This window comes from Conger conger, chromosome 12, assembly GCF_963514075.1.
Source record: "Conger conger chromosome 12, fConCon1.1, whole genome shotgun sequence".
NCBI lineage: Eukaryota > Metazoa > Chordata > Actinopteri > Anguilliformes > Congridae > Conger > Conger conger.
Window position 1 is genome coordinate 30,742,051 of NC_083771.1, and position 27,959 is coordinate 30,770,009.

Here is a 27,959-nt window from a genome sequence, read left to right on the forward strand (position 1 = left end):
CCCAAAAAGGAGAGCAACAAGCTGACAAGCAAAAAAATGCAAGGTGTTTTTATTGAACAAGAGCAAAATACAATAAAAACAATAATGTGCATCACCTGTATGAAAATAAATAAATCAATAATTTTGTTCCAGAGAGATAAAAAAACAAAAACAAATAGTGATTTATTCATTTTTTTGCATTGGAATATATGTTCCTCTTGCGGCTAAAATGTTACATCTTTTTGGTTTTCAAAAGATAATTTCATATTCCAGTCTTCAGGAAAAAAGGTTTTGGCACAGAGCAGGGAGGGAGGGAGAATGGGAGCAATGGATAAAAAGTGAAGGGGTGGGGGGGGGGTTCCACCGTCACATGAGTGGTGCTGGTCACCTCGTGTGTTTTTACCTATAGGCCACAGTACAACGCAGCCCAGTGTTCTTCCACGCGAGAAGTCAACTTTTGTTCTTCACAAGATCATTCGAAAATGTCACCTCTGGACTAAATGCCTGATACCGAATAAAAAGTTAAAAAAATAAGTGAAATGAGAGCCACTGATAATGGCAATGTGATGCCAGTAATGTCTGGTTGGGGGGGGGGGGGGGTCCTGCAGAAATTGACTGCTACATTAAACAGCCCCTGAGCTCCACCCTGCAGCACTGGCAGTCACGGACCGCCTGGGCGGGAGAGCCTCCCTAAAGTCCCATCAGGCTCTGTGGCACATCCGTTCCACCCAAGACTCTTTCCTACTGCTGCTTGGCTGTGGGCAACAGGCTTCAGCGTTAATGTACAGTACAAGGCACACTTCTATGATTAGCCCAGAAGCATCACACGGAGGCTGACTGCACCAATAAGCGGACGGTAGAACGAATCCCTTGGGAAGAATAAAAGCAAAATTTGTGCAGAATTTTTGGTGTGGCAGCTGGCAGGCGAGAATTCTGCATGACCTGACTTCATCGTCCATTTGAAATGCGGTTGAAACCAGGGCATTGTGCGTTTGCTTTTTTGCGATGACCATTTTCTTTGGCTGACGTTGTGTGCTGCAAGAAGGGGAGCTGAGGAATGGTGTGTGTGGCTGGAGTTAGAGCAGGAGCTGTGATACAGGGTGGGGGGTGGGGGTAGGTGAGGGACAGTGGGGGGTCTTTTTGGGGATGAGGGGGACCAGGGGCGGCTATGACTGGCCCTTGAAGGCGTCCAGGTTGAAGGCAGTGTCCAGGAAGCGCTGGAGCTCCAGCAGATGAGTGTGTTTATTCCCTGTGGCAGGAGCCGCAGCGGGGTCACGACCAGCGTACCTGGATATAGCGCACGCACACGCACGCACGCACGCACGCACATGCACACACGCACGCACGCGCACACACACACGCACACACACGCACACACACGCACACATATGCACACACACACCCAAAAACACGCACACACACGCACACATATGCACACACACACCCAAAAACACAAACACGCCAAAGAGAAACTGATTAGTGATGAGGTGCATCTTGTAAATAAAAGTCACATAATGAAAATAAGGGGAGAGAAGGGAGGAGGAGCTGAGGGGAGAGGAGAGAGAAGGTAGAGAATGGAGGAGGAGATGAGGGGAGAGGAGGGCGGAGAGGAGAGAATGGAGGAGGAGATAAGGGGAGAGGCACACCAGACTGGGCGTGTGTGCTCGATGGCGGTGCCCATGCGAGGCCTGACGTAGTCATGGTAACCCTGGTTCTTGTGCTCCTCCTGGCACCACACCAGGTCAGCCTCAGGGTACTTCTCCATCTCTGCCTTCACCAGGTCAAAGGGGAATGGAGAGAGCTGCACAGAGAGGGGTAGAGTTTACCTTCCTGTTTGTGAGTGTGTGTGTATGAGTGTGTGCTCTCCTGTGAGTGTGTGTGTGTGTGTGTGAGTGTGTGAGTGTGTGCACTCCTGTGAGTGTGAGTGAGTGAGTGAGTGAGTGAGTGTGAGTGAGTGTGAGTGAGTGTGAGTGAGTGTGAGTGAGTGTGAGTGAGTGTGAGTGAGTGTGAGTGAGTGTGTGCACTCCTGTGAGTGTGAGTGAGTGAGTGTGAGTGAGTGTGAGTGAATGTGTGAGTGAATGTGTGTGAGTGAATGTGTGTGAGTGTGTGAGCTCCTGTGAGTGTGTGTGAGTGAATGTGTGTGAGTGTGTGCGCTCCTGTGAGTGTGAGTGTGAGTGTGTGTGAGTGTGAGTGTGAGTGAGTGAGTGTGTGAGTGAGTGTGAGTGAGTGTGAGTGAGTGAGTGAGAGTGAGTGAGTGAGTGTGTGTGTGTGTGAGTGAGTGAGTGTGTGAGTGTGAGTGAGTGAGTGAGTGTGAGTGTGAGTGAGTGTGAGTGTGAGTGTGAGTGTGTGTGAGTGAGTGAGTGAGTGAGTGTGAGTGAGTGTGTGCACTCCTGTGAGTGTGAGTGAGTGAGTGTGAGTGAGTGTGAGTGAGTGTGAGTGAGTGTGAGTGAATGTGTGAGTGAATGTGTGTGAGTGTGTGAGCTCCTGTGAGTGTGTGTGAGTGAATGTGTGTGAGTGTGTGCGCTCCTGTGAGTGTGAGTGTGAGTGTGTGTGAGTGTGAGTGTGAGTGTGAGTGAGTGAGTGTGTGAGTGAGTGTGAGTGAGTGTGAGTGAGTGAGTGTGAGTGTGTGAGTGTGTGAGTGTGTGAGTGTGTGAGTGAGTGTGAGTGAGAGTGAGTGAGTGTGTGTGTGAGTGAGTGAGTGTGTGAGTGAGTGTGAGTGAGTGAGTGAGTGAGTGTGAGTGTGAGTGAGTGTGAGTGTGAGTGTGTGTGAGTGAGTGTGAGTGAGTGAGTGAGTGAGTGAGTGTGAGTGTGAGTGTGTACCTGTTCGATGCGAGCGATAGCGACCGCGTCCTCCATGCCACGGGCTCTGCGCTCGCGGTTGAGCTCATAGTACACTTTCCCTGTGCAGAAGATGATGCGTCTCACCCTCCCTGAGCTCTGTGCTGCAGGACCCTGCTCTGGGATCAGCCGCTGGAACTGAGAGCCTGCAGAGAAGAGGAGAGCAGTTACACAACACACGCACTATCAGACGCACATACGCTACACACTTACATACACAATCACACACACACACTTACATAAATTATCACACACACATACATGCACACACACTTACATACACTATCAAATGCACATAGACATACACATACACACCGACACACTCACACTATCTCACACACACTTAGCGACAACACTTACTGTAAACATCAGCGTGTATACACACACTCAAAGACAATGGCAACTACAAACACACACCTGGAAGCATCTCCTCAAAGCTGGACCTGGCCTCTGGGTGGCGCAGCAGGGATTTGGGAGTAAAAATTATGAGCTGAAGACAGAGTGTGAGAGAGAGAGAAGGAAATAAATTTTACCATTTACATTAAATGACATCATTGTCATGAGTACAGAGAAGTCAAATAACTGGACTGTCCACTGTCTGAGACGACTTTTATCTTTGTGTCTGTGCTATTCCTGGCTGTATTTGTGTTGTTCCTGGCTGTATTTGTGCGGTTACTGGCTGTATTTTTGCTGGCTAACTAGGAAGGCGTGGAGGGAGAAGAACAGCTAGGATAAGTGAGATGGGGGGAGTAGAGGAGAAGTGGGGGGGGGGGGGGGGTGCAGACTGACCGGTTTCCTGAAGGGCTGTAGGATCTGCCTCCTCAGCACGTGGAAGTAGTTGGCAGGCGTGGAGCAGTTAACCACAATCCAGTTACAGTCGTACAGCTGCCGCATGGCGAAGTCCTCCGTGATTTTCTACAGCAGAATGACGAGTAATAAAAATAATAAGATATTTTATGTATCGATTGCCTTTCCCTGCCTCAGGGTGCTGTATATTCAGTTTTAGCACAAGGGAGAATTTAACATACAGGTGCGTTATAAAACATTATAAAATTACAAATTACCGTTAACATTACTGCATTAAATGTTTCAGGCAGAACACAAATTTAAACTGGTTTTGCTGGACAACCTTGTGTACACTCTGCTTGCGCTGATGATTTTGAACTGCACCAGTTTAAGAAAACAAACAAAAGCCAAAACAAACAACCTTAACCACTACGCTACAGGTCACCCACAGCAATGGCTTAAGGGAGGAGGTGTGGCCTACCGGGGTCACGTCCGGGTCGTCGTTGCACATCTGCAGGAACCTCTCAGGACGGGCAGATGAGTGCTCTGGGCCCTAAGGGGACAGAGGGGGATCGGGTCGAAGCACACAAATGCCACATTTACACTTCACGTTATGAGAGATGACAGGCAGCAGAGAGATGTCTTCTACAGAAACCACATCTCACAGAGGCTGTGCATGCAGAGCTCCCCGACTCTAAAGAGAAAACATACCAACTCCATAAACGGTTACATCATTATCTTTCCCACCCAATAAATGATAAATAAAAAGGGCGGAGGAGAGCTGCAGAGGAACAGAGAAGAGGGAAGAGTGAGGGGAAAAGAACACGAGATGTGAAGGGTATCGGGGGATAAGAGAAAGAGATGAGGAAGAAGAAAGGTAGTGGAAGGTAGAAACATGGTAATTCATTTATGGAGAGAGAGGAGTGAAAGAGGGAGTGAGAAAAAGAAAGGTCCGAAAGAGAGGGAGAGAGAAGGCTGAGGTGTAGAGGTATGGCAGGCTCACCATGCCCTCCATGCCGTGGGGCAGCAGCAGCACGATGCCGTTCTGCCGGACCCACTTGGCCTGGCCGGGGCAGATGAACTGGTCGATGATGCACTGGGCTGTGTTGTGGAAGTCCCCGAACTGGGCCTCCCACAGAACCAGCGCGTTGGGGCTGGCCATGGCAAAGCCCAGCTCAAACCCTGCAATAGAGAGGAGAGACCAGATCAAACCCTGCAATAGAGAAAGGAGAGACCAGATCAAACCCTGAAATAGAGAGGAGAGACCAGCTCAAACCCTGCAATAGAGAGGAGAGACCAGATCAAACCCTGTAATAGGAGGAGAGACCAGCTCAAACCCTGCAATAGAGAGAGGAGAGACCAGCTGAAACCCTGCAATAGAGAGAGGAGAGACCAGCTCAAACCCTGCAATAGAGAGAGGAGAGACCAGCTCAAACCCTGCAATAGAGAGAGGAGAGACCAGCTCAAACCCTGCAATAGAGAGAGGAGAGACCAGCTCAAACCCTGCAATAGAGAGAGGAGAGACCAGCTCAAACCCTGCAATAGAGAGGAGAGACCAGCTCAAACCCTGCAATAGAGAGGAGAGACAAGATCAAACCTTGTAATAGAGAGAGGAGAGACCAGCTCAAACCCTGCAATAGAGAGGAGAGACAAGATCAAACCCTGTAATAGAGAGAGGAGAGACCAGATCAAACCCTGTAATAGGAGGAGAGACCAGCTCAAACCCTGCAATAGAGAGAGGAGAGACCAGCTGAAACCCTGCAATAGAGAGAGGAGAGACCAGCTGAAACCCTGCAATAGAGAGAGGAGAGACCAGCTCAAAACCTGCAATAGAGAGAGGAGAGACCAGCTCAAACCCTGCAATAGAGAGAGGAGAGACCAGCTCAAACCCTGCAATAGAGAGGAGAGACAAGATCAAACCCTGTAATAGAGAGAGGAGAGACCAGCTCAACCCCTGCAATAGAGAGGAGAGACCAGATCAAACCCTGTAATAGGAGGAGAGACCAGATCAAACCCTGCAATAGAGAGAGGAGAGACCAGCTCAAACCCTGCAATAGAGAGGAGAGACCAGATCAAACCCTGTAATAGGAGGAGAGACCAGATCAAACCCTGCAATAGAGAGAGGAGAGACCAGCTCAAACCCTGCAATAGAGAGAGGAGAGACCAGCTCAAACCCTGCAATAGAGAGAGGAGAGACCAGCTCAAACCCTACAATAGAGAGAGGAGAGGCCAGATCCTGTAGTAGGAGGGAGGACAAGGCAGGGTGGGGCACACTCACCCAGAACTCCGTACTCTGACAGAGAGCTGTTGCACACAGTGTAGGGCGCCTGGTTGGGGCAGATGTGGTTCATGGGGATGCAGATCCTCTTGTCAACGTTCTGGTCATGCAGGACGTGGTGACGATGGCTACAAAGAGAGGGAAAGTGACAGGGAGAGAGGAGGAAGACAGAAAAAGGGTAGATGGACAGGTGGAGAGACAGGGAGGGAAGGAAAGGAGAAAGACAGTCAGGAGTAAAACAGGAATAAAGGTTCAATACTTCAATAACATGAATGTAATGAGCTGAAAAGCCTCTTATGTGTTAAAGTCCAGCATGGGGCCAATGAGAGGAGAGTACCTGAAGGTGCCCCTCTCCACGTCCTGGCCGCTGAGACGCACGTGGATGCCCTCCTTCAGCAGGGAGCCGAAGGCCAGGTACTCCCCCAGAGCCCAGTCCACCGTGCGGGCCTCCACCATCGCAGCCCGGCCCTTCAGAATGCGGCTCAGTCCTGCATGTACAGAGACCTGCTGCTGAACAGGACTGCAGTGTGTGTGTGTGTGTGTGTGTGTGTGTGTAAGAGAGTGAGTGAGTGTGTGTGCGTGCGTGTGTGTGTGAGTGTGTCAGTGTGTGAGTGTGTGTGTGTGTGAGAGAGAAAATGTGTGTTTGAATGAACACACCTCCATGGATGGTGAAGTCCTGCAGGGGCACAGATGAGGCCACCTGGCCGATGTGACTGAGCTCCTCCTCACTCAGTCCTGTGGAAGGGCAGCTCATGCTCTTCGGCTGACCGTCCAGAGTGAAGAAACCTGCCGCACACACACAGGGACACGGACATACACACACACACAGGGACACGGACATACACACACACGGGGACACACGGACATACACACGGACACACACACACAAGCACATTTAATTTCATCCCATCAATCAGTGTTTAACACGTCATTGCATTTAAAGGAATCACCTTTGTATTACATATAAAAAACCTGTTACTTGAAAACTTACTGAACCGTGTCATTTCTGGGCCTTACATTATTCTTCTAACCTCAGCTGCACATTGTTTTAAGTCAGTCTAGATAAGACTATAAAGATAAATATAGCATATACACATGGCTGTAAAAGCATACAGTAATTCACACTCACACTCACACTCACACTCACACTCACACTCACACTCACACTCACACTCACACTCACACTCACACTCACACTCACACTCACCAGGCCAGGGAGAGTCCAGCCAGTGCTTGATGTGCATAATCTTCTCATCCTTGGAGCGCTCGTGCGCCTCCTCACAGATCCTGTCATATCTGCTTACCTCCTCCTGGGGGAAGACAGACACACAGACACGGGACCTTTAAGTTCCTGGGACACACAGACAGGACCTCCCCTCATTGGCCACGTGGTCCCACCTGGTATTCCTGCAGCGTGACGACCCCCTCGGAGATGAGCTTCTCTGCGTACTTCTGCAGACCGGCCTTCTGCTGCTTTATCTTCTTGTACATGAGCGGCTGCGTGAACATGGGCTCGTCCATCTCATTATGGCCGTTCCTCCGGTAACCCACCTACACACAGGCACACAGGCACACAGGCACACGCACACACACACGGACAGGCACACGCACACACACACGGACAGGCACACGCACACACACACGGACAGGCACACGCACACACACACACACGGACAGGCACACGCACACATACACACACGGACAGGCACACACACGCATGGACAGGCACACACACACGTACACAAAAAAGGAAAAATGTCACCAGATCCACAAGAAGGTTTCAGGTCATCAGGCCACAATATGCAGTTACATGTACAGAATGTGCAGTGTGGTACAGTGCAGGGTGGTCTGGTGCAGTACAGTTTGTGCAGTGTGGTGCAGTATGGTACACCATGGTGCAGTACAGTATGGTACAGTATGGTGCAGTGAACTGCTGTGGAACGTTCCGGTGCTGGTCTCACCAGGTCCACCACCACGTCCTTGTGGAAGGTGGCCCTCCACTCGGCCGCCACCTTGCACACGTACATCACAGCCTCGGGGTCGTCGGCGTTGACATGGAAGATGGGCGCGTTGACCACCCGAGCCACGTCCGTGGGGTAGGGAGAGGAGCGAGCCATACGGGGGTCTGTGGTGAAACCAATCTGAAACACAACGCTCAACCGTTCAAAGACAGAACCCCCTGCTGAGGGAAACAGACATTTCTTTCCAAGCTCAACTTGATGTTTCAGAGGGGATCCACACAAGGATTGCAATGCTTTTGCACCCATTAAATGACCCATGCAATGCTAGATGACAGAGATAACAATGAACCTGTCCCTTGTAATGTAATTCTGCTATAGTCTCATAAGCTTGGTCCATCTCATTGTATGGAGACAAATATGAAGATAAATATTTAGACAACTCAAATATTACAGGTTACTTCAATAAATATAAAAAAGGAGTGCAGCTACAAGCACTGGTGGCTGAAAGATGTCTATCCCATCAGATTCTGAGTTGTGTTGCCAGGCAAGGGAGAAATGGTTTGAAGGGGAACATAATCTTCTAGAGTGAAGTCACGAGGTAACAGTAGGCTGACATCTGCACTTTCTGTCTGTAGCGTACCACGGGAAGGCTGCAGTTTGACAGTTCTGGGGATAATCACCATTTATCTGAGTGGTGAGAGTGTGGCACTGGTCTCACCTGGTTGTTGACGACGACATGCACAGTGCCGTGGGTGGTGTAGGATGGAAGGTCGCTCAGGTGGAAGGTCTCATACACCACGCCCTGGCCAGCAAATGCAGCATCACCGTGCAGCAGGATGGACATCACCTGCGATGGACGGGTGGAGTCAGGGGTAGAGACTGACAGGAGGAGGGTTGAGTCAGGGGTAGAGACAGACAGGAGGAGGGTTGAGTCAGGGGTAGAGACAGACAGGAGGAGGGTGGAGTCAGGGACAGACAGGAGGAGGGTGGAGTCAGGGGTAGAGACAGACAGGAGGAGGGTGGAGTCAAGGGTAGAGACAGACAGGAGGAGGGTGGAGTCAGGGGTAGAGACAGACAGGAGGAGGGTGGAGTCAGGGGTAGAGACAGACAGGAGGAGGGTGGAGTCAGGGGTAGAGACAGACAGGAGGAGGGTGGAGTCAGGGGTAGAGACAGACAGGAGGAGGGTGGAGTCAGGGGTAGAGACAGACAGGAGGAGGGTGGAGTCAGGGGCAGACAGGAGGAGGGTGGACTCAGGGGTAGAGACAGACAGGAGGAGGGTGGAGTCAGGGGTAGAGACAGACAGGAGGAGGGTGGAGTCAGGGGTAGAGACAGACAGGAGGAGGGTTGAGTCAGGGGTAGAGACAGACAGGAGGAGGGTGGAGTCAGGGGTAATGACAGATAGGATGAGGGTAGAGTCAGGCACAGACAGGAGGAGGGTGGAGTCAGGGGTAGTGACAGACAGGAGGAGGGTGGAGTCAGGGGTAGTGACAGACAGGAGGAGGGTGGAGTCAGGGGTAGTGACAGATAGGATGAGGGTGGAGTCAGGGACAGACAGGAGGAGGGTGGAGTCAGTAGGGACAGTAGGGGTAGGTGGAGGGAGGGTGTACTGTTTTTCCGTCTGTGTCCCCGCGGTAGAACTGCTCGGCCTTGGTCTTGCCCTGCACCACAGGGTCCACTGCCTCCAGGTGGGAGGGGTTAGCCACCAGCGACATGGTGATGTTACGATTGGTCACGCGGTTGATCCTCCTGTGGTACATCCCCAAGTGGTACTTTACATCACCTGAGCCCTAAAACAAGGAGACCGGGTGTGTCAGTCATATGACCGCTAAATCAAGGAGGCCGCGGGTATCAGTCATCTGACCGCTAAATCAAGGAAGCTGTAGGTATCAGTCATCTGACCACTAAATCAAGGAGGCCGCGGGTATCAGTCACACGCCCGAGCAGCCTCCCTCTCCTCTGTCCTCATTCTTCTAGATCTCTCTGCTGTCTTCGACACTGTGGATCACTCCATCCTCCTGTCCACCCTGTCAGCAACGGGCATCTGTGGCACAGCCCTGGACTGGATTGAGTCCTACCTCTCTAGTCGCTCCTTCCAGGTTGCCTGGGCTGGTACGGTATTGACACCTCAGCCCCTTGCCACAGGAGTTCCCCAGGGCTCAGTCCTAGGCCCACTTCTTTTTTCTCTTTACACTCGTTCCCTTGGCCCTGTGATCACTGCACATGGGCTATCCTACCACTGCTATGCGGACGATACCCAACTCTTCATCTCGTTCCCACCATCTGATACACAGGTTTCAGCCCATATCTCTGCTTGCCTGAGTGACATCCAGAGCTGGATGGACAACCACCATCTAAAGCTCAACCCAGGTACGACTGAAATGATATTCATCCCTGCTAATACCTCTCCCCATCTGGATCTCTCCATTTCCCTCGGGGATACCACACTCACGCCATCACCCAGTGTAAGGAACCTCGGCGTGGTGATGGACAGCAGACTGTCCCTTTCCGAGAACATTGTGGCGGTGACCTGGTCATGCAGGTTCTTCCTATACAACATACGGAGAATCCGCCCCTTTCTCACCCCATACTCAACCCAGCTCCTGGTCCAAGCGATGGTTCTGTCCCACCTGGACTACTGCAATTCCCTCTTGGCTGGCCTCCCAGCATCCGCCATCAGACCCCTCCAACTTATCCAGAATGCAGCAGCTCGTCTGGTCTTCAACCTTCCCAAATACTCACACGTCACCCCCCTGCTTACTTCCCTCCACTGGCTGCCTGTCATGGCTCGCATCAAATTCAAAACATTGGTGCTAGCCTTCCAAGCAGTTAAGGGGTCTTCCCCAGCTTACCTACAAAAAATCATCAGACCCTACACCCCTGCCAGACCTCTTCGTTCAGCCTCCACAGGCCGCTTGGCACCTCCCCCTCTCCGAACCTCCACCTCACGCTCACGACTACTGTCTGTTCTGGCTCCACGGTGCTGATATACACTCAGCGAAACCCTGGAAATATCATTCTGGGATTTTAAGTACATGACATTAGAGAAAATGTCACCTTAACATCTTTCTCAGCCAGTGTACTCTTAGTCTGTATTCGAAGGACATCACATACTAAAATAAGTAGGGAGTATGTTTAGTAGACAGCAGGTATTTTGAGGACACCGTAGTTTGGAGGCCGTTTTGGACACAGCCAAAGATTTAGTCACAAGACCCCTAAAGCCAACAGACCCAGAGATTCAGTCACATGACCCCATACAACAGACAGACTGGCAGAGCCAGGCAGTTGCACCCATTCTGTTCATTCTTGAGCCATTTTTTTGGGCTCTTTCTTTGCCACATGGAATTTCTTTCAAGTTCAGAGTGCCTCATAATAACTTCCACCTGATGTGACAATAGAAGTCAAAAGGACAAGAATCAATTCATCATCAGTGTCGCTAAATAGAGCCAGGAATGAGAAACAGTAGAAGATCATTTCTTTTCAAGGGGAAATTTCTCAGCCAGCTGCAGTGTGTAGTACTGAGTGGTACCAGGCAGTGTGCAGTGTGTAGTAGTGAGTGGTACCAGGCAGTGTGCAGTGTGTAGTAGTGAGTGGTACCAGGCAGTGTGCAGTGTGTAGTAGGGAGTGGTACCAGGCAGTGTGCAGTGTGGAAACAGTGCAGACCTCATCAGCAGCCTCCAGCTTCGAGTCAAACTGGCAGAAGATCTGTTCCAGCTCCTTCCGGATCACGTTGGCCAGGACGTTCAGACGACCTCTAGGAGAGGGCAGGATGTTAGGCATAACCACTCATCATCACCATCAACTTCTTCCACACATTTTACATCCTAATGAAACCTAATGAAACCTACCCCCCAAACAAACTTTAGGAATGGCCTATTAGCCAATTCTTGATGCGGTGGAGTCTTTAAACCAACCTGAATTTTGGAGACACCCATCTGATTTGTATTCAATCAGAACCGTCACTAATCTGAAGGAATTGTATTGACGTCTCAGTAGAGTCAGAGGGAGTGGGTGTGGTGGTGGAGAAGGGAGAGGGCGTGTTCAGAGGGAAGGGCAGAAGGAGGGGGATGGGGGTGGCACTGACCTGTGGGACATGCCCATGATGATGGTCTCCACGCCGTTCTCACTGGATTTGTCGATGATGGTCTTGAGGGCGGGGATCAGGGACTCACACCCCTCCAGCCCAAAGCGCTTCTCCGAGGACCACTTCCTCTGCAGGAACTCCTCAAACCTGCGAAACACGGGGGTATGAGTGCAGTCAACACACACACACTACACACACAAACACACATCGCACATATGATATAAACATTACACATTCCACATTGCATGCATGGAGCATTCTTTGCAGTGACATTGTAAAGGAGCGCACTTATCCCTGGTTATGGGTATGCACTTTGTTGTACGTCGCTCTGGATAAGAGCATTAATGTAAAATGTAATGTAATGTATTGTAATGAGGTGTGTCGCATGGCTAAGGCTGGGGAAAGGGAAGTGCAGGGTTAATGGATCAGGACGGGGTGTGGTAGGGCGGGGGGGACCACGGACCTGGTCGAGCGCACCATCCTGGCCAGCAGGGTGCTCCTCTCCTCCTGGGTGAACTGCAGCACTCCCGGCGTCTCAAACTTCTCCCGGATCCACTGGCACTGCTCCACGTCATTGATGAACATGAACTCCACCCCAATGTGCTGACAATACGCCATCTGCGCAGACAGGAGGACGTGAGTGTGTGTGTGAGTGTGTGTGTGCCTATGTACATGCATGTGTGTGTGAGTGTGTGTGTGCCTACAGTATGTATGTGCATGTGTGTGTGCCTATGTATGTGCATGTGTGTGTGTGTGCGTGTGTGTGTGTGTGTGTGTGTGTGTGTGTGTGTGTGAGTGCCTATGTACGTGCATGTGTGTGTGAGTGTGTGTGTGCCTACAGTATGTATGTGCATGTGTGTGTGCCTATGTATGTGCATGTGTGTGTGTGTGCGTGTGTGTGTGTGTGTGTGTGTGAGTGCCTATGTACGTGCATGTGTGTGTGAGTGTGTGTGCCTATGTACGTGCATGCATGCGTGTATGTGTGTGTGTGTTTGTGCTTGAGTGTGTTTGTGTGCAGGCACGTGTGCCCATGGCAGGACTGAACGGACCCTGGATACAACCTCTCACCCAGTCATGTGAACTGGGGCAGAGCTTGTGGTAGGAGCTGAAAAGGGCCCAGTCAGCATAGTGGGTTCACTGACTTTTATCACACACACGGACAGAGTGAGAGTTCACCAACCTCTGTGTGTTTGTTCTGTGTATGTCTACTGTAGTGTGCAGTGTGTAGTATGTGTGAGAGCACGTACTGTAGTGTGCAGTGTGTAGTATGTGTGAGAGTGCGTACTGTAGTGTGCAGTGTGTAGTATATGTGAGAGTGCGTACTGTAGTGTGCAGTGTGTGAGTGTGTGAGTGTGTGAGTGTCCTGCAGTGTGTAATGTACAGTGTGCAGTATGTGTGTGTGTGTGAGAGCGCATACTGTAGTGTGTAGTGTGCAGTGTGTAGTATGTGTGAGAGCGCGTACTGTAGTGTGCTGTGTGTAGTATGTGTGAGAGCGCGTACTGTAGTGTGCAGTGTGTAGTATGTGTGATAGCGTGTACTGTAGTGTGCAGTGTGTAGTATGTGTGAGAGCACATACTGTAGTGTGCAGTATGTGAGCGTGTGAGTGTGAGTGTCCTGCAGTGTGTAATGTGCAGTTTGTGTGTGAGTGTACTGTTGTGTGTAGTGTGTAGTATGTGTTAGAGCGCGTACTGTAGTGTGTAGTGTGTAGTATGTGTGAGAGCGCGTACTGTAGTGTGCAGTGTGTAATGTGCAGTGTGTGTGTGTGAGTGTACTGTAGTGTGCAGTGTGTAGTATGTGTGTGTGTGTGAGTGTACTGTAGTGTGCAGTGTGTAGTATGTGTGTGTGAGTGTGTGTGAGTGTCCTGCAGTGTGTAATGTGCAGTGTGTGTGTGTGTGAGTGTACTGTAGTGTGCAGTGTGTAGTGTGCAGTGTGTGTGTGAGTGTACTGTAGTGTGCAGTGTGTAGTGTGCAGTGTGTGTGTGAGTGTACTGTAGTGTGCAGTGTGTCCTGTAGGGGCAGTGTTGAGCTGGAGACAAACCTCCAGGCGGCGGATGATCTCTCTGAGGGGCAGAGCGCTCTCGCTGCCCCCGATGAAGGTGGTGGTGGGGAGGCGGAACACCTTGTCCAGATCCGACTCATCCAGCCCGTAGAAACCTGCGGATTGAGGGGTGGGGGCGGGGCAGGGTTGTGAATGGGGCGAGGTTGTGTGGACCAGCCAGCGCAGGACAGACACAAACACAGGGGCCAGAAAAAGCAATGACAGCACGGGGGGCGGGAATGGGCAGGTTAGATGGGGAGTGGGGAAAGAGGTGGCACAGCACTAAAGAAATGTCAGAAATATCAAAATGGCAAATAGCAAAAAAATAACGGTGGAAAATAGTGTCATTTATTTCAGTGCAGAAAGACAGACAGCCATTTTACATCACAAAAACAAATGCAGTACATTCAAAGTGAAACGTTAAATGAAAAGCCAACCAATAAAATATTTGGTAGGAACATGCAAAATAATTGGACGATGACACAATGAGAATGAGAGAGAGAGAGAGAGGGAGAGAGAGAGAGAGAGAGGTTGTAAAGTATGTTTAGGGGAAAGAAAAAATGTTTAGGGGGTGGAGAATCAGCATAGAGAATTGGATATACAGTACCACTTTGTTAACCAAAGTGTGAGGCAAAACGTCGTATTGATGTACTGAAGATTCAGTAATGGGAAATATTTGTCATTTTATTTTTTTTGCTCTTACGTTCCTTTAAAACTTTTCTAAAACCTCCACGTATCGAGGTCGCGGAGCTGCTACGTGTATGGAACACCATATCTGCTCTGTTCTGAAATTGGCCCATAAGCGCGTTCAGAAGCGGGGTGGCGGGGGCAGGGCTTGGCGCACACCTCAGCCGCATCAGCGTTTCTCACGGCCCTACGCTGCCCTGCCGCGCTTATCTCCGCAGAGGCACACGGAACTTTCCGGAAGAACGCGCATTACGTGAGTGCGGCCTGTTTGCCTCGGCGGGGGGCAAAGTGCAGGTCGGACTCACGTAAACATGTGGCGCGCCCCCGTCGTCCCTGCCCCGCCACCCGCCCACTAGGCAAACAGAAAGCACACTCCTGCTCCACCCATGAGTGCTGATAACTCAAAGATAAACGCTCGCTGAGCGACACACACGAGGGCGCACGGGCAGAGCACAGCCATTTCCTCCCCTGGCAAAACACAGGGGGTTTATTACCAGCTGAACAAGTGGTTAAAACCAAAACGGGAGTATAGAACAAACCACTACTGGTAACTGAAAGCAAAGTAGTTCTAGAACACGGACTCCAAATTGTGAAAAAAATCTTTCCGGAAAGAGCCTACTTTTCAAAGGGTTAAACAGGGCAGTGTACTTGATCCTGCCCGTTTAGTAGACTGGGTGACTGCAGAAAGGAAGAGCGAATGCAAGTCATTGGTCAGAGTTTTCGGGGGGGAACGCTCCGGCATACGCCCACCCAGAATGACCAGAGAAACACGGGACGGAAAAGGCCTGAAAATCTAATCAGCTGTTTCCAAATGGGGAAAAACCTGGGCTGTTAAGGCAGTGTTGGACAGAACAACAGTTTGCAAGAGGGACAGCTGAGTTACTTCTTGTGGTTATGAGGCCTGGTGGTCACCTATGAGAACAGCATGGAAAATCAAAACAACAACAACAAAAAAAACTAAGCAAAACAACCTCATATAATTTTACGACTGCCAGTGCTGTTTAGAAAACAATATTGGTCTACTACGATACATTCTGTGAGATTCATGCCAACAATGCACACATTCCGTGTTCGGCCTTTTTCGGTCTATTTACGGTTACCAGTGACAGCTGGCATTGTTTTATGAATAATGAGTCACAGGCTCAGGAGGCAAGTAAGGTATGAGTGCTTTTCATTACATTACATTATTGGCATTTTAATCATGCAGTCTATTCTAGGTGTGCCCGTCTGCACACCAAATGCCCAACAGACAAGCCTGTAAAAATGAAACCAACATGCCTGGATATAGATATCGGCAAGGCGTGCAACATTTCAATAATTACTGAGTTCTATCTAATTGCAGATACAGGCCGAAAAATAAACAGACTAAACAGACTAAATAACACAGACTAAACTGTACCTCTGTACAAGAAGCCAGCTGGGACATAAACCAGAGATCTAATCAAATATGGTCAGAAGAGAAGCTACAGTATTCAAATATCTTAAATGACAAATGGCACAAAGTATGGTTGGAAAGAATGAGGGTTGTTTCTATGCTAAAAGCCAATGTAGGAGCAAATGCAATTAAAAGTAAAACGGTCGTACAACAATTGGCAGGTATGTGCAGAATAATTGGACGAGGAGATGATTAGAGAAAGGGAGGGGGGGGATGATGGACAGAACAGGAAGAGAGGGAGAAATGATGAATGAAGGATTGTTCTGGGAGGGAAGACGGGAAGTGTGGTAGAGAAAAGGTGGGTGATGGGGGGCCAGGGCTGGTTACTGCCTCTAAAAGACCAGAGGGCCCAAACACACAGCCGAGGGGCACCCCACCTACAGGGCACAGGATGTGTGTGTGCGCGAGAGTGAGTGTGTACAGTGTGTGTGTGTGTGTGGGGGGGGGGGGACACTAACTCAGAACTAACTCATTCTGGAGAGGGGGTTAAATATACACACACAGAGGTCTATGCCCAGGGCAGGTGGGTGGGATATGCAATCCCCTAAATATGGGGCTTCCTGTGCCCAAGAGAGCACAGCTGGGACCCTGTGGATCTTGGGAGGGGGACGTTATCTACAGGGAGAACCCAAGGGAGCTCGCTCGTGCACAGTTTTCCTGACGGGGCACCCAAGAAGCAGAACGCATTCCTTGCAGTTGGCTGTTGGCAGTGATGCTGTTGAGTTCCCTGCTTATCTGCATTTTGCCTGACGATGCATTAATGTAAAAGCAAACAAGGACACTAAACGTTTTTCGACTTGCTAACCAATCAGAAACTCAGCTGACTGATATGAAATTCAGTCTGGAAGGGAAATGATTCACCGCGGAGATGCGCTTCCCCCCCTCATCTGCGTGGCACTGCTAACAGGGGAAAACTGCAAAAGCAGCAGCACACCAAACCAGTGCTACGGTGCTTTCTGTACCGTGATCCCACCTCCACCCTTTGCTTTCCGCATCTGAATAAACTGAAATGCATAAGGAGGGCAGCCTTAAAAACCGACACTGAACCTGTCTGTTGTCACATAGTGCGACGAAGCAGCAGCTAGCAGCTAACACTACGGAGGACGACAGGTGCTTGGCAATGAAACAGGGCTGTGACTCCATTCTGCTGCTCCAAAATGGAGGTTTAAATAGAAGCTGCTTTGTGGGAAGGGAATTCTGTGGACAGGATCATCAGCGGGCAGTGCCTGGTTTCCATCTCACGGTGATCTCCCGTGTGTCTGGTGTGAAATATCGCCCCTGTATGTCCTGCCCTGGGTGTTTTGTCCTCCTCTTCTAATTCCATTACGATTCTCTTTTGTTGGATATGGTGGGTACTCGGTAGCTAATCAATGACTTAAAGTAAGCCGCTGAGTGCTGAAACGCACGCACAAAAACAAAAATCACACGCAGACACCGTGGCCTCCTGGATGGTATAATGACACCCCTGATCTAATCTTATCAAGGTCATCAAACCCAATTCCAGTGCAAACGGCTCCATGATTGTAGCTTTTAAACTGCTTTAAATTGAATGCAGGTTCGACACACGTGCTCGTCTGGGTTTGAAATGGCGTCAGTACTCAACCATGGCTTAAACCATGATTGGCCCTGTCAAATCAAGCTAACACAACCTCCTTCTAAAGGAGCAGCCTCAGGGCGCATCACACTCAAAGCTAAATCGGAATGAATATGGTTCCCATACATACATAAATATTGCAGATATGAAGTGACCTTTGAGTTTAAAACTAGACATTGAATCATAACACAAAACAAATCATGTTTATGACACAGACTGAAGTCCGACCCAAGGATCGAGCTTGAAAGTGCTTTGGGTTGGCCGATGTCAGTTGTCATTCATCTCAGTTCAGTTGAAGTGCCTCCAGGTGAATTTTTTAAGATTCTGACAGAGGGCTTAGGCTACAGCTTGGGTTCATAGGGGATGAATCTCTTACTTCACCTTGGAAGAATTAGCTGGGCTGGGGTAGACAAGAACAGAGTAGGAGAGAGAGAGAAAGAGAGTGAGAGAGAGTGAGATTTGCACACATCCGTACCTCTGATGACCAGTTTATTGAGGCGCTGTTTGACCTTGGCAAGGACTGGGGAGGTAACCGGAGGAAAGAGACCTGAAATAGACTGGTCCTAACAACACCTAACACACACACACACACACACACACACCCCACACACACACATACTCAGGCACACACACGCGCACACACACGCACGCGCACGCACAAACACAAAACTGATCCTACAGCCTACCCCACCTTCATCTAGACACACACCTCTACCGATACACACGCACACACAAAGATACACACACAAAGCCACATACTGTAAGGCACCACATCAGAGGACCCAGCACTGCAGAGCAGCATCTGCCGGCCAGGCAGCACCCCACAGCCCCAGCATAGCGCTGACCATAGTACTAACAGCCCCTCAAGCTCAATGGTGCCCTCACACTGCCTGTCACACAGCTGGGAAGCACAGAGCGCTGGAAGTGGGCAAAAACCAAAAAAAACAGAAAAGTAGACTGCAAGCGCAAGTTATTGCTTTCCCGAAGCCAGCCCTTTCATGATTCCACCTGCAGAATCACTGTATGTGACATACAAATACAGTACCTGGGATTCAACTAATTAGAAAATCAACCAGCAGCCACCCCACTTAGGTGTTATGCAGGTTTGATACATCGGACCCTCGATGACTTACAGCCATTCAGCCAACAAAATGTGTTCCATACTGTCATCAGCATAATTTACAGCCGAATCTAGTCCCACCCCCCCCAATTCCCATAGATATCAATTCAAATGCAAAGAGTTATAGTATCGCTTGTAGGACAACCTGAAAAGTCTCCAGTGATGTTGATAGGTCACAGACATCAGGAAGTCATGGTATGCAATGGATATGCAACCAAATACAAAACATGATTGTATTTGACATTATGGTAATTTGTCTCAAAAATTGGATTTTTGGATTGTCTCCTGCTTAGACTAATCAACTGTACGACGCTAAGAGTGTCTGCCAAATGCTATTAATGTAATGTAATGTAATGTAAAGTAAATGCATTGTGCTAACAATGGGAGTCAATTCGGTTAGGACTAACCTGATTCATACTCTGACTAAACTGACCAATCTGACCTATTACCTGTGTAAATAAAACATTAATCAAAAAATCTAGAAAAAAGCAAGGTGTCGGAAGCACTCTGGCTTATTTCTGAAGGTGGACTGGACGCAAGATTGACGTAAGTGATTGAGGCATATTTATAAGTAAAAGTCATTAAATATTTAACTGACAAGCGGCAAGTTTTCCACTCGTGTGAACGTGCTACCAAACCGTCTCGAAAAAGGACTCTGTATGAATGAGCCTTTAGCTGATTTCACATCACAAGAATCAAACGGCGCATTCAACGCTCAGTAAGGTGGCAATTACACCTGGGATGAATTGAGCTCTGCCTGTTGTTCCAACTTGTCATCATTGATCCAGGAATCCGTTGGTTTGATAAACTGTAACAAGCCGTAATAATATGTTATAGTAGTAGGTTGTATGTGGTTATAAAAGGTTAAATAGCGTAATTGCATTGTAAAACCAAAAATATTTGGTTACATCAATAAACTAACTGGGCTAGCTAACTAGTGATTTAGTTACTGTTAGTTCTGTGAAAGCCACTTGAGGTATATAAAAAAACAAAAAAAACAACCTTGAGTCTAGTGCATGATAAAAAATGCTTAGTGATATGATGGAACAGAAGGCAAAATCCTTGGAATGCCCTGCGCCAATCAGGGCTGAGGAAACTCTTATCTCCACCATAGTCATGTGACAGCTGGAGATGATTAACTTGCACTTCTCCAACGACAAGTTAATCAAAGAGAATGAAGTATAGGTGTGGCTTGAATTGTTTCAATTAGGAGAACGGCTTTTCCACTTACACTAGCTTTAACAACAGAAACAGCCAATGTAAATTTACTGCACCAGCTAAACCAGTTCATCTGCCAATCAGGCAGTTGCAATTCAGTGAGACAAAGGAATGTGAGGACGGGCCAATCGGATTCCCTTGCACATGTACTCCAAGTAGCTGACTGCAGGGCAAACTCAGCCGGGGCAGAAAGGTCCGGAACAGCCCGTCCTTTTCAGCTCTGTGGCAGAGCTGCCAGGCGCTGACCTGTGTGCGTCTGTGTGCGTCTGTGTGCGTCTGTGTGCGTCTGTGTGCGTCTCTGTTTCTCTGTGTGCATCTATGTGTCTCTGTGTGCTTCTGTGTGCCTCTCTGTCTCTCTGCGTGCATCTGTGTGCCTGTCTGTGTGTGTCTGTGGGCCTCTGTGTGCGTCTGTGGGCCTCTGTGTATGCTGAGGAAGATACACGTGACCAAAGCACTACAGACAGAACCACACACACCCCAAACCAAGCCCCAGCTGCTATAAAAGGAAACCTGCAAGCCAGTTCACACCCAGATCCAGGGCCTGGAAACCCTTCCAGGACCAGACAGACATCAGTACTGAAACAGACCGATAAATAAAGAGAAGGCTGCTAAAAGCATTTTCATCCACCTGGATGATAAGAGGCCATTTCCAATGGGTAAACCTGAGAGAGATCCACAGGGTAGGACTATCACACTGACCATCACAGTGGCTTGTGCCCCCAGTCCACACCCATTCCTGGTCTTAATTTTAATTTAAAAATCAACAACCGATTTAGACCAACGATGGCCATTGTGAAATAATGATAATTGTGAAATAATTGCTCCATTAAAGTGGTTTAAGTACAGAGTACAAAAAATGTCTGTGACTCTCTAGGACTGGCGTTAACCCCGGTCTATACCCATATGCAAGCTCTGGCACCAGATCAACTCTAAATCTGCAGTGACCTGTCCTGGGACACAGGGAAGAGGGCAATGCCAGCCTCACTCGCCAGACGTACTAGTTTACGGTTGTCTTGGGAGATGGTAGAGGTTTTTTTTTGACCAAATCTGTTATGTTATTTCGTCTTTTCCTTGTTTTAACTCAAAACAATTAGTGAAAATGAAATGTTGGCTTCTCACAGACAACTACAGTACAATGTCCGCTCTGTTTACCCATTGCAAAATTCCATGCAGGAGGAAGGTTGCTCAGAAACACTCCATGCATGTGAGAGAGGTGCCAAGATCTGCGGCAAGCCAAGCTACGCTGTCGGTGGCGAGGTGAGGGCGGAGCAACGGTGGGGGGCCACACCCACTCACCGCCTTTCCCTCTCCACCGACCAATCCTCTGAGCCATCGGGCCCCCTCACCGAGTTTGTCCGAACACGTGATAATGTCGATGGGGACGCAGAGGTCCAGATCGCCGTCCATTATTCCCAGAGGGTCCAGCTGAGCCACGTGGTGGCCACGGATCTACAGGAGCATGGGTTCCAGGGAGAGCAACACACGAGGTGGAGCGGGAGGGTAAATTAAGGGGGGGGGAAGGGTTGAGATTAACAGAAAGAAAAAGAAGAGCGACGGGACAATATGAAAGACAAAGGAAAGAGAGGAAGAGGAGGGGAAAAGCAACATTAACACAAACAGGACTATCGTTTTGCACGATGGCAACCTGCCGTAGAGGTTCTCTCACCAACTTGCTGGAACCCGACAGTTACTGGGGCATCGTCAAAATTGACACAACTTATGCCCAGGGGGTCCAGTTTGGCTATGTGGTGACCCCTCACCTGTGAACCAAGGCAACAGCAGTCACTCTCTGTCAATGACAACACCACTTTGAATAGATCAGTGAGCACTTTATTTGGTATTTATTAGACTTATTTATATTGGTCTTCTGCTGCTGTAGCCTATCCACTTAAAGGAGCATTTTCATGCTTTTTTTTTCAGTTGAGCGTATTTGGATTTAATGCTTAAATTATGTGTGTAGACATTTTTTAAAATCGCCGTCAGTGTGAACTGAAAAAAGCATGACAGTGCTCCTTTAAGAGGTTTGACACGTTGTGTGTTCGGAGATGCTTTTCTGCATACCACTGTTGTAATGTGTGGTTATTTGCATTACTGTCACCTTCCTTCCTTCCTGGGTGTGTAGGGAGTATGTAGGGAGTGTGTAGGGAGTGTGGTTGTGGAGGGTGGGGGCACTGTACGGGGGGTGTAGGGAGTGTGTAGGTAGTGTGTAGGGAGTGTGGTTGAGGAGGGTGGGGGGACTATGGGAGTGTGTAGGACCTGTGCAGGGAGTGTGTAGGGAGTGTAGGGTCTGTGTAGGGCGTGTGTAGGGTCTGTGCAGGGAGTGTGTAGGGTCTGTGCAGGGAGTGTGATTGAGGAGGGTGGGGGCGGGACTCACCTGGTATGCGCGGATGAGTGACTGCACTGCCAGATGGTCCTCCACCAGCTTCTCCACATTGGGCTGGGCCCTCACCAGTCCCTGGGCCTGGGTCAGCCCCGATAGGCTGATGCCCACAGGGGGCGGGCTCTGATAGGCTGCACCCGGCGGCTCGCCTGCATTAGCGTTGCGGAAGAAGATGTCCCAAGACTGCAGGACAACGGGGAGACACAGGGGATGGGGACATTTTATTAAGGAAATAGGAGGACTGAATGACAGCTGTAATCACCACAGATACAGTGTGATTTACACTCAGTGACTCTGCTCTCTGGACGGGACAAATGGCAACGCAACGGGGAGAAAACACACACAGCAGTGTTTATTGTTGACCTGTCCTGTTACTCAACTGGCCAGACAGTTCCTCTGTGCCACAACAATTTCTCCAAAAGACAACTCAAGGAACTTAAGGAATTCCGTAATAAATAAAAAAAGAGAGAGACAGAACACAGTCTGAGACACAGAACATGCTTAGAGAGAGAACATGCTTTGGGAGACAGGACACACTCAGAGGGACAGAACAGAGAGCAGATCAGTTACATATACACAGCATGTAAATATGCCCCCAGGGGGTGAATGATCTCATTGTTGAAGGAGAATATGACCCCCCCCTCACAGTGACTCTGGATAAGGCAATCTGTCCAATAATTAAGATCTAAGCGACCAGTATTCATGGCACAGCATCAAGTAAGCCTGCCGATGATCCGGTTGAATTAATTATTTTTATTTTTTTGGCAGGCAATTAGTATTATCGATTTTCTACTTGGTTTGGAATGACCAATCCTTGGTTTTGATCCATACTTTGTTGCACAAAACACGTGCCACAGGAACACTGCTGTCAATGGCTATGTTAAACTGTTATTAAACCTGTTAAATTCAGCCCAAGAGCTGCTCCTGAACATGTGACCTGAGAAACATTGAAACCAAATGTGAGCCCTTATCCTTAAACTGTCACTACAGGTACTCCAATGGCAGTATAGGACCCCTTATTTGATAGCAGCTTCACAATTCTAGCATCCATTGAACTTGTGAGTTTTTGGAGAGTTCCTGCTTGGATTTCTTTGCAGGATGTCAGAATAGCCTCCCAGAGCTGCTGTTTGGATGTGAACTGCCTCCCACCCTCATAGATCTTTTGCTTGAGGATGCTCCAAAGGTTCTCAATAGGGTTGAGGTCAGGGGAGGATGGGGGCCACATCATGAGTTTCTCTCCTTTTATGCCCATAGCAGCCAATGATGCAGAGGTATTCCTTGCAGCATGAGATGGGGCATTGTCATGCATGAAGATGGTTTTGTTACGGGGCCGACCAGCTCTCTCCCCTTGATTCTGGCCCAAAACATGACTCCGCCAACGCCTTGCTGACGTCACAGCCTTGTTGGGACATGGTGGCCGTCCACCAACCATCCACTACTCCATCCATCTGGACCATCCAGGGTTGCACGGCACTCATCAGTGAACAAGACTGTTTGAAAATTAGTCTTCATGTATTTCTGGGCCCACTGCAGCCATTTCTGCTTGTGAGCATTGGTTAGGGGTGGCCGAATAGAAGGTTTATGCATAACTGCAAGCCTCTGAAGGATCCTACAGCTTGAGGCACCAGCAGCTTCAAATACCTGTTTGCTGCTTTGTAATGGCATTTTAGCAGCTGCTCTCTTAATGCGATGTTTTTGTCTGGCAGAAACCTTCCTCATTGTGCCTTTATCTGCACAAACCCGTGTGTGCTCTGAATCAGCCACAAATCACTTCACAGTACGATGATCACGCTAAAGTTTTCGTGAAACATCTAAGGTTTTCATACCTTGTCCAAGGCATTGAACTATTTCACACTTTTCGGCAGCAGAGAGATCCTTTTTCTTTCCCATATTGCTTGAAAATGGTGGTCTGCTTAGTAATGAGGAACGTCCTTCTTAAGTAGTTTTTCCTTTAATTGGGCTCAGCTGGCAAGCTAATTATCACAGGTGTCTGAGATTGATTTCAGTTATCCAAAGAGCCCTGAGACACAATACCATCCATGGGTTTAATTGAAAAACAAAAAATGTAATCTTTATGACAATAAATTGACAATACAATTTGCATAATAATTTGGAACGCGGTGTAGTGTGAGTGTCCTTTCATTCAAACCTTTTTGCATTCATTCAAAACTTAGGACAGCCCCCTATTCACAGGTCTGTTCCATCAATTGAAGCATTAAAAGTAAGCTGGCCCAGAAAGTGACGGCCCAAGTGAAAAAAGACATGGGTAAAACACGTAAGCGTCCTGCACGTAGAGCAAAATCTGGAATCCAGCAGAGGCACAACATTTCATAACATAGTGTTCACTTACATAATCAAGAACACAATGTTAAAACTGCTTTGGGACAGCCAGAGTCAGACACACACGCAGACACACATACACACACGCCACAACTTCAGTCATTTCATGGTTCCATAATATGCAACTCACAATAAAAAACACAATAAATGTATGTTCTTCATAGTTTTAATAAAATAAAAATTCATTTATTGACTTGATTAAATGAAATATTTGCCGCACAGGCTAATGATATAATAAAAAAACACTATTAATTTACTCATGCTGAGCAAGCTAGAGCGTAATCTCATTTTTGACTATTTGTTCAAAGCACTTGTTCAAAGTGTTGGAATTTTGCCCAAAGATTTTTGTCTCATCAGACCAAAGAATTCTTTTCCTCATGCTCTCAGTCCTTTGACTGCCATCTGGCAAACTCCAAGCAGGCTGTCATATGCCTTTTACTCAAGATTGGCTAGCTTTTTGTCTTGACATGCAGTGTGAATTGTGGGACCTCATTTACACAAATATTTGTCTTTCTAAACTATGTCCAATCAATTAAATTTGTCACAGGTGGACTCCAATCAAGTTCTAGACACATCTCAAGGATCATTAAAGCAGACACGATGCACCTGACCACAATTAGGACTGTCACAGTATTCACAGTATTTAATACTTAAATAAATGAGATATTTCAGCTTTAGATTTTTAATACATTTGTACAAAATTCTAAAAACAGGTTTTCACTTTTTTTTTGTGTTATGGAGTGTAGATTGGGCAAAATGGCAATTTTAGCTATTTAAAATGAAGTTTACAGCACAATAAAGTGGGCAAAAAAGTGAAGGGGTCTGAATACTTTCTGAAGCCACTGTTTTTGGCACAAAGCCACTCGCGGCCCACACACACACACACACACAAACACACAGCCGTGTTTGCACATACACAAAGAGAACTCCAGAAAGAGCCTGAATGCCCAGGATGTGCTGACTCGTGAGAAAGCGCACCAATGCAGAGGCACATCAGGCAAAGTAAAGGCTGTGTGGAACTACACACACATACACACCAGGTGTGACCAGGTACTGACAAAATCCAGTTTATCATCCACTAAAGTTATTAGCCAATAAACAACCAGCGAAGCGATCTGAGAGAATTAGGGCATGTCACATACAAAAACAACCCAGATACTACTGGTGGCAAAGTTCAGAATAAAATATTAAAAGGTGTAGGTCTAATCGCTGTTCAGCCGTGGGTCATGTTGAAAGCTTTATTTGACTGTTAAGCTGAAGTTATCATGACAGTAGAGACTGAGACTCCCTTAGTGCTTCACAGCGGAGACAGGCCGAATCACAGAGTCACTGTGCAGTCATTTCCAAGTAGGAAGGGTTCGGTCACCGGGCGGGATTCCAATCAGCAGCGTTTGTTCTACCGCATTTTTGCAATAGTAGCGCTGCAAGAACACTCTGTAGTTACGCTTGGAATGTTTCCCAGAATTCGATTACTACTACTACTACATTTCCTTTACTCCATAGTTCGGCGCGAGCACGCTTGTGTGTGTCTGTGCTTGTGTGTGGGGTTTTGCCTTTTCACTCAATTAGTCAGTCATAATTTTACATCAAACAAAACCATTACGGAACATTTACAACCCAGAAACCTAACTTCAGCACAGCAGCCATATATGCTACATACCTATTTGTAGTCTAAAGCCAGGCAATTCAGGTGAGAGAACCAGAAAATGTTAACAGGATGTGGCTTCTGGTTGGTTACTCATTGGCTAATCAGACAGAGATACTTTCATTCATTCATTCACTTATCGTTGTGTGATTGTGATAAAGGCACTGTAAGCTATGGCACAGTGCTGAGCCTGTGACCGCTCTACCCCCATCTGTGGGGTGTCCCCCACCCGCTCCACATCGGACCCTGATGTGCTGTTAGTGTCTCAGGAACGGGCAGCCTGCTGAGGCATGGGCCCCTCGGGGCAGAGACACACTAATTCTAATACCCCGCCTCCCCCACACACACCCCCCATCCAGATATACACCCCCCCCACACACCCCCCATCCAGATATACACCCCCCCCCACACCCCCCATCCAGATATACACCCCCCCCCCACACACACACCCCCCCATCCAGATATACACCCCCCCCCACACCAGATATACCCCCCTCTCTCCAGATATGCCCCCCCCCCCCCGATCCAGATATATATGCTTTATCTGAGCATGGGTTAAAAAAAACTTTTTATCCAAACTGTGACACATCCATGCAACAGAGCTAAAATTGCAGTAGTGTACACAGCCTTAATTGACTGGCTAGTTTACACTGCGTTGATGTCACCATTTCCATTACCCTGGCCTGAGCCTGGGCCCCTCACCTTGTGCACGCTCTTGGGGTTCTCCAGCCAGGCGTAGTACATCTCCTCCACATAGTTAGAGCTCGTCCCATTCAGGAAGGGCTCGGTGGCCACCGGCGCGGTGTAGCACCTGATTGGCCGAAACGTCCTGGGCGCCCCCGCTGGCCTCTGCTGCGGGAAGTTCTGATTGGTCCGAGAGGCCGCGAGGGGCCGCAGCCTCGAGGCACAAGTCCTGAAGTGGTGCATCACAGTCTGTCACAGCACGCTGCTCTCTCCGGCCACGCCAACTCCGCCGCCTGAGCTCCAACCCAAATACTGCCGCTTTCACAGTCTCCCCGGTCCGGCGTCCCGCTGGAATCTCCTCACTCCTTGTCGCTTTGTCTCGCTTCTTTTGTGATACTCGTTTCTTCTTTTAAAAAGGACTCTTCCTAAAGGAATGATTTGGGGATTAGTTTTGGTGCTATGAAAAACAAACAGCTCTTCCTTAAAACCAATTTGAATGCAACGCCATCTTCTTCAGGCCATCACCAATCACAGGCTCATGGCAAGTTATTCAGGTGATAAACCACCCAGACTTCAGTGTTCTGTGGCTTACATTGTTCAGTAAACACACCATTAGATTTTCCATCTACTTTTTTGCTTATGATAATGATGGGAAATATTTCAAGTTACTTAGCATATCAGAACCAGAAATTATTTATGTACAAAAACATTCTAATTTGATACATCATCTGAAAACAGTGCTAAAATGCCTGTTATTGTCTTCTGTCATTCAGAAGCAAAGAGGACAAAATTAATGCAGGGGTTGAGTATTTGGTTAGACATAAAAATCAGTGGTGGAACTCTTTCCTCTTGAACTGGTTGAGGTGGAAATACAAGTAGTGTTACACCAATTATGG

At 48.4% G+C, this 27,959-nt stretch overlaps 1 protein-coding gene across 4 annotated transcripts; it reads right to left on the reverse strand.

The window, feature by feature from the left end:
* Positions 1-33: 33 nt before the first annotated feature.
* On the reverse strand, positions 34-27,458 carry LOC133142397 (2-oxoglutarate dehydrogenase complex component E1-like). Of its 4 annotated transcripts, none has more exons than XM_061263587.1 (23): positions 27,082-27,458; positions 22,389-22,577; positions 21,361-21,463; positions 18,152-18,196; positions 13,961-14,076; positions 12,387-12,541; positions 11,924-12,070; positions 11,503-11,593; positions 9,450-9,629; positions 8,561-8,689; positions 7,843-8,022; positions 7,280-7,432; positions 7,089-7,191; positions 6,539-6,667; positions 6,219-6,369; positions 5,882-6,009; positions 4,607-4,785; positions 4,085-4,156; positions 3,607-3,732; positions 3,235-3,307; positions 2,800-2,963; positions 1,626-1,780; positions 34-1,266 (listed from the first exon to the last, which is right to left on the reverse strand). In XM_061263587.1, the coding sequence occupies exons 1-23, from the start codon at positions 27,304-27,306 to the stop codon at positions 1,146-1,148; spliced, it is 3,114 nt and encodes a 1,037-aa protein (XP_061119571.1). In that variant the 5' UTR covers positions 27,307-27,458; the 3' UTR covers positions 34-1,145. The 4 variants fall into 4 exon arrangements, with proteins under 4 accessions (XP_061119571.1, XP_061119574.1, XP_061119572.1 ...); XM_061263590.1 differs by lacking the exon at positions 21,361-21,463 and adding an exon at positions 21,681-21,774; XM_061263588.1 differs by lacking the exon at positions 18,152-18,196.
* Between the last annotated feature and the right edge of the window lie 501 nt (positions 27,459-27,959).

Excerpts from the sequence above, each read along its gene's own strand:
- LOC133142397 (XM_061263587.1), bottom strand. The coding sequence starts at position 27,306 with ATGCACCACTTCAGGACTTGTGCCTCGAGGCTGCGGCCCCTCGCGGCC. Across the intron at positions 6,010-6,218 it reads GTGGAGAGGGGCACCTTCAG|CCATCGTCACCACGTCCTGC; the intron begins GTACTCTCCTCT and ends CTCTCTTTGTAG. Across the intron at positions 4,157-4,606 it reads CCCACGGCATGGAGGGCATG|GGCCCAGAGCACTCATCTGC; the intron begins GTGAGCCTGCCA and ends CTGTCCCCTTAG.